At 64.0% G+C, this 6,543-nt stretch overlaps 1 protein-coding gene across 1 annotated transcript; it reads left to right on the top strand.

Moving 5' to 3' along the window:
- Positions 1 to 2,946: 2,946 nt before the first annotated feature.
- On the top strand, positions 2,947 to 5,794 carry TCF15 (transcription factor 15). Its single transcript, XM_071572895.1, has 2 exons — positions 2,947 to 3,550; positions 5,418 to 5,794. Exons 1-2 carry the CDS (start codon positions 3,074 to 3,076, stop codon positions 5,490 to 5,492), a joined length of 552 nt encoding a protein of 183 aa, XP_071428996.1. The 5' UTR covers positions 2,947 to 3,073; the 3' UTR covers positions 5,493 to 5,794.
- The last annotated feature ends 749 nt before the right edge of the window (positions 5,795 to 6,543 follow it).

Raw genomic sequence — 6,543 nt, 5'->3', positions numbered from 1 at the left:
TGCCCAGAGGTCACTTTGTTTGGCTGGATCAGCTGAGAGAGCCACAATGCCAAACCCCACCATGTCCTGGCACCCACTCAAGCCAGTGGAAGGTTTGTGATTCCGCACCTTGTGCTGCCTGGCTGAGTCAGAGCTGAGGCTGCACTGATGGGGGGGCCAAGGGGTCCAGGCATGGCAATGCATGTCCCGTGCCACACGCCTGCCAGGCAGCACAGGAAAACGTGGCTGCTGCCGGGCGTCCTCCCGCCCCACGGCTGTGAGGCTGACAGGCAGTGAGCTGGCAGCGATCCCTGCTTCCCATGGCTCCTGCTGGTCCCTCAACCAGGGCTGATGGCTCCTTCTGTCCATCCATCCTGCTGTGTGCAGGGGTTGGTGAGGTGGTGGTCACATATAGACATGTGTGTACCCACCTGGGGAGATCCCTGCAGCAGAAGGTGGTGGCACTCAGGGTCTACACGGCACTCTGCACACACATCCTCATGCACATATATACACGCCTGTTTAACTGTGCAAACACATGCACACACCCTCATACTGATGTATGTGCACATACACACATGATTGTTATACACATCCATGCACACGTGCCCACACGTGTCTGGATGCACAGATGTGTCCAGCTGCACGCCCACGCACACGCACACACATGCTGTGCCTGCCCCTCACTGAGCCATCTCCAGTGCCTGCTGCTCCTTCCCTGCCTGTGCCCCACCATGTCCCAGACCCCACTGCAGCAGCACAGGCCATCAGCACCCTCACACATGGCTGTGCACCCCAGAAAAGCCCTGGGGCAGGTCAGCTGGGAGCGGGAATTGGGTGACCCCCCCCCAGCCTGTCCCTGTCAGCTGGTGACCATGTGTGGGGTGTGCAGCTGAGTACACAGCCCCTGCCATCCATCTTGCTGCCTGTCAGGGCTGGGGGCTGCTGTGCCCCCCAGGCACAGCCCGGTGGGATGTGGGGGTGAGAGGGGGACAGAGTGGAGATTCCCCTTTCTGTGCAGGCACCTGCCTGCTCCCTGCCTGCTCTCTGCCTGTCATGCTAGAGGCATGCCCATCCCTAGCTCTGCCCCTGGCACTGCCTGCACATCCCCTTTTGTGAGGGTCTGCACCCGGGCAGGGGTTACAGAAGAGGGTCAGTGTCCCTTGAGGGGACTGATGCATGGTGAGGGGCTGCACACAGTGCAGACCCCTCCACAACCCAAGCTCCAGCAAGATCCCTGGCCTCAGTGGGACCCTGGGTTCCTGGTGCAGCACTGCATGCCCCCAGCAGGACCCCCAGCCCGACTCTCTGCCACCCCATCGTGTGATTTACAGGCTCTGCACAGGCAGACAAATGGTGAAAGAAAACAGGACAGGGGGGTCCCCCCGACTGGGAGCTGCCTGTGCCCTGCAGGGGGCAGAGGGGCCGTTTGCTCACAGCCAGTGGAACAGCAGGCAGTGAAGTGGTGCCAGTACCAGGCAGCACATCTGCCCCTGCCATGGTCCAGCAGCCACAAGCCCAGGCACCACTGAGAGCCTCGGGGGGGACCCCAGCACCCAGGAGCCCCACCATGAGCTCCAGTCCCACAGCCGTGAGGCTTTGGCCATGGGGTGTTTGGGACATGATGCCACCCCATCACACAGACTCCAGGCCCTCCCATTGACCATCTTGCTGTGGGTTTTGCAACATGCCTGCTTAATTCCATAGCTACTGTCCCTGTCTTGGCAAACCTCCAAGATTTCCACCAGCATCTCCCTCTGGCTTTGGGGACTGCAGCTGTCATTGCCAAGTGCTCTGGTCAAATCCCTGGCAGCCCTGGAACAGTCCACCAGGACCCAGGTCCTGCCTTCTACGTGCCTTTGCCGCTTGACCTGCTGTGCCAGGAGCATCATGAAGGAGGATGAGGAAGGGAGGGAAGGCAAGCAGGAAGCCTCCTACCTGCTTGGCTCAGCTGGCTGCCCCCTTGCCTGCCCTTGGGAGCGCTGGGCTCAGGGCTGGGGAGCTGAAGGCAGAGTGGGACCCACACGGATCTCCCTGGTGGGAAGGAGAAGGGGTCACCGTCATCTGTGGCACTGAGTGCTCAGGAATGACCAGGAGTCACCCTCAGGCTGGGGGACATCCCCAGCCCTCCCCAGGACACCAGCAATTCCTGCTGCTGCCAACTCATCTCTCCCCTCTCAGGAAAAGACTCGGTGTTTCCACTGCCGGCGCACACCTTCCTCCCACGCGGGAGGAAACGTTCCTGGCAGAGTTGCCGGCAGTGCTGCCCAAGCCTCTCCATGTCCCCCCCATCCCCTCCACTGGTGGGCAGGCAGGGTGCCAGGCCCTGGGGACAGAGGGGCAAGGGGTGCATCCCTGGAGGACTGCCTGCCTTGCTGCTCTCTGCCTGCCCTGGGCACCCTCCTGGGCACAGACCCTGTCCCAGAGTGGCACAGCAGGCTGTGGAGAACAGTGTGTCCCCCACTGGCATCTCCTCTGTTAAATACCCCCAGTACCCACGCGCAGGTACCTGCCCTATCTCAGCTTCTGCACCCCATGTTTGCCTAGTGCCACCCTGCATGGGGCCCAGGGCAGGCAGGGGGCAGCTGGGCAGAGCCTGGGGACATCCTGCCCATGGGCTGCCACTGTGTGTGGCATTGCTATACATGTGCCAGAGGCCAGGGCACAGAGAGCATTTGCCAGGTGGTGGCCCTGGCACTGCCACAGTTTGGTACAAATATGGGCATGACCTGGAGCCTGGCCCTGGGGTCAAGGTGCCCGTGGCCAGGCCAGCGAGCCCGAGCAGGGCCAGGCCGGTAGCCAGAGTCAGCGTTGGCTCTCGGGGCTGGGGCGAGGACGCTGGCCGCTGGCCACTGGCCGCTGGCCGGAGCTCGGGGGGCCGGCTGGGGGTGGGCTCCAGAGCCAGCCCCTCCCCGGCTGTATAAATCCCGATTCCCCCCGCAGACAGTCGTCCCTGCCCTGCTCGGCTGCCGCGGCGGAGCGGCAGCGGGAAGGCGTCCGGAGCGGCCGTCGCAGCTGTGCCGGCGGGGGAAGGGTCCCCACAGCCCGGGGGGCTCCCCCAGCAGGGCCGGGGGGCGCGGGCGGGCACCCCGCCATGGCCTTCACCATGCTGCGCCCCGTGGCTGCCCGTGTGCTCTACCCCGACCTCAGCATCCTCTCGGAGGACGAGGAGAACCGGAGCGAGAGCGATACGTCGGACCAGTCGTTCGGCTGCTGCGAGGGTGCCGAGGCTCGGCGCAAGCTGCCGCGGAAGCCGGGGCCGATGGTGATGGTGAAGCAGAGGCAGGCGGCCAACGCACGGGAGCGGGACCGGACCCAGAGCGTCAACACGGCCTTCACCGCCCTGCGGACCCTCATCCCCACCGAGCCGGTGGATCGGAAGCTGTCCAAGATCGAGACCCTCCGCCTGGCCTCCAGCTACATCTCCCACCTGGCCAACGTGCTGCTGCTGGGCGAGGGCTGCGAGGATGGGCAGCCCTGCTTCAGTGCCATCTACGGCACCAAGGGAGACCTGGACAGCAAACAGCCCCGCAGCATCTGCACCTTCTGCCTCAGCAACCAGCGGAAAGGGGTGAGCAGGGTGCTGGGACAGGGGGCCCTGGCCTGAGCGGGGCAGGACGCTCAGCATGACCCCGAGGGATGGGGGGCAGCAGACCCTGCCTGGGCTGAGCAGGGCAGGAGCCTTGGCATGGCTCGGTGAGAACCACAGACTGTGGCTCCAGCTCCCACTGGAGGTTTTGGCTGCTCCCGGCCAAATCCTGCTCGTAGGCGCACGCCCACAGCTCCAGCTCACGTCAGAGGGCCGGGCTGCTCCCCCACGTCCATCCGGGCTGGGAGGTCTCGGGGGTTGAACAGTCACCCCAGAGCTGGAGGCAATTGGCTGTCCTGGGGGATGCTCAGAGCTCACAGGCTGACCCCATCCCCATCCTCATCCCCATCCCCATCCCAGTCTCCATTCCCAACCCTGCCAACCCAGTGACACTGTGGCAGGGCTGTCCCCAGCAGCTTCCTGATGTGATGGGGACAGGCAGGGCCCAGCAGGGACATCCTGAGCTGGGCCAGGCAGAGGTCCCCATCCAGTGTCCCCATGCAGGGCCTGTTACCAGCTCCAGCACAGCTCCCAAACAGCTGGGGACTGAGCTGAGCCATGGCACGTGCCCTGCCCAGCCCTGCCCTGCCCAGCTGACACACTCAGCACCCTGCAGCTCAAGGGGCACCTTTTCCATGGTGAGCCCATCCTGCTGTCCATGCCAGGGCCCTGGGTGCTCTTGACCCAGGGTAGGCTGTGCAGGGAGGGGGTATGGGGTGAGGGCCTGGCAACTACCTGGTGCCATGGGCATCCCTCAGAAGGGCTGTGAGCAGGGCCTACTGGACACACCACTGTCCCCACAGACCCTCAGGCTGTCCTGTCCTACATGTAATACCAAGCAACACAGCCACAGGTCACACTCCAGCCCTTGGGCATTTTCTGATTTCTGCTGCTCCATTTTTAATTGCTCCCCTGCTCCTGCTGCCCCCTCAGCAGCTTCTTCAGCCCTCCCTGGCAGAGCTGCTGGTAGCTGGGACTCTCCAGCCAGCGCTGGGCTGTGACCCCTTTGGTGCTCCCCAGGGCTGGAGCCACAGCACTGGCATGGTGCTGGACACCCAGGGGACACTGTGGTGGCACCAGAGCCAGGGATCTTCTTTGGTACCCAGGACTCTGGGTGGCAGTGGCAGGAGCTGGGCTGAGATCTTGCTCTGTGCCTCCCATCTCTGGGGCTGGGCTGGAAAGGGGCTCTACTGTCCTGGAAATGGGCTGGGCTGGAATGGACTGGGCTGGAAATGGGCTGGGCTGGAAAGGGGCTCTACTGTCCTGGAAATGGGCTGTACTGGGCCATGCTGGGCTGTGCTAGGCTGGAAATGGCCTGGGCTGGAACTGAGCTGTGCTGGGCTCTGCTGAGCCATGCTGGGTTAGAGAAGAATGTTCTGGGCTAAATATGGGCCCTGCTGGTCTGTGCTGCGTTATACTCGGCAGTACTGGGCTGAAGTTGTGCTGGTGCACTGGGAGCCTCCTCATCCCAGTCTGAACTGTGGGTCTGTCCAGGGCTGTGGGTTTGTCCTGGGGTGGCACTGACCTGGCCACAGGTTCAAGCCCAGTGGCTGAGCAGCCACGAGGGCTGTGTCTTGCAGGGTGACAAGGCCATGGGGACACTTCAGGGAGCTCCACCACAGCACACACCTTCCAGTCACCCACTCAGCTGATCACCAGGCATGGGCCCATCTGTCTATCTGTCTGTCTGTCCATCCCAGGCAGCACTGAGCCTCCCCATGACAGCAGCACTGGCCATCTCAGCGCAGGTCCCCATGGAGGAGTTGGTGTGATGGACAGTGGGCAGGAGTGGGGTGCTCCCCACCTGGACACCCCATGGTACCTGGAGCTCTCCCTCCTCTCTCTGCAGGGCGGTCGAAGAGACCTCGGGGGCAACTGCCTGAAGGTGCGGGGGGTCACCCCCTTGCGAGTGTCACGGAGATGAGCCGGGGTCCGGCAGCACCCGCCTGAGACAGCGGCAGAGCCGGCCGGAGCCCACACACACCAGCCCAGAGACCGCAGCGGGGAGGGAGGGAGCTGAGCCCAGGCTGGCACCACACCGACGCTGGCCCTGGCGCTGGCAGTGGGGTGGGAGGATGCTCCTGTGGCCGAGGCTGCCCACGCGGGGCAGGGCCAGGGAGGGGGTCCCTGCGCCCCCGGGGCTGGACTGGAAGGGGCCCGTGTGTGGCCGGCGTCGAGGCGCTCCAGGGGGCAGAGTCACGGCCCTGGGGATGCTGGTTGTGCACGTGCAGCCGCTTGGAAAATAAAACCTTATTTTTCTGATGGGCTGGTGCCTGCCTGGTGCCCCAAGATCAGGGTCCCCAAGATGGCCCTGGACCCCCAGCCCAGCACTGCTGCTGCTCTGTGCCGCAGGAGCCAGCACGACCATCTCACCTCTACCCATGGCTGCGCTCCTGGGTCACAGTGGGATCCATGTGGGGTGAGAATCCCAGAGCACATGTTGTTCCCACAACCCCAGGTCCTGATGACAGCTTTGGCCCCGTGAAGGCTCCAGAAGTGCCAGTGCCATCCGTGCAGTGCTGCAGGATGGGGGTGGCACTGCCAGCCCTGCGCTGCTGCCATGGGCACCTGGGCAGAGGGTCAGGGTTGGTATCGCTGCCTTTGTGCCTTTCCTTCTGCTTGGTACCCCATGACTGGGGCGATGTCACCACCACCACGATTGCCACCACTGCCAACAACAGCATGTCTGCCACCAACAACATGACTGTCCCCACTACTGTGACTGCCACCACCGCTGTGACTGCCACTGCCACCATGATGGACACACAGAGCCGTGCGTGGCTGGGCTGCAGCAGCAGAACCTGCACGGGGTCAGGTGGGGACGTGGGGGGTTCCCAGGCCAAAGTCCCCCATGGGATTCTGCTTGAGGGGGCCGGGCTGGCTTGGCGGTGTGGAGTGACAAGCCTGGGAAAGGTGCCGTGCTGGGGCTGGTGGCTCCCAGGGGCCGGCGTGTCCCGCGGAGCAGAGGCAGCTGT

Source organism: Pithys albifrons, chromosome 18 (assembly GCF_047495875.1).
Source record: "Pithys albifrons albifrons isolate INPA30051 chromosome 18, PitAlb_v1, whole genome shotgun sequence".
In the NCBI taxonomy this organism is placed as follows: domain Eukaryota; kingdom Metazoa; phylum Chordata; class Aves; order Passeriformes; family Thamnophilidae; genus Pithys; species Pithys albifrons.
The sequence above is the reverse complement of the archived record's forward strand: the minus strand, read 5'-3'. Positions and strand labels throughout refer to the sequence as shown.

Coding starts and splice junctions, on each gene's coding strand:
- TCF15 (XM_071572895.1), top strand. CDS start 3,074: ATGGCCTTCACCATGCTGCGCCCCGTGGCTGCCCGTGTGCTCTACCCC. Junction 3,551..5,417: donor TCAGCAACCAGCGGAAAGGG/GTGAGCAGGGTG, acceptor CTCTCTCTGCAG/GGCGGTCGAAGAGACCTCGG.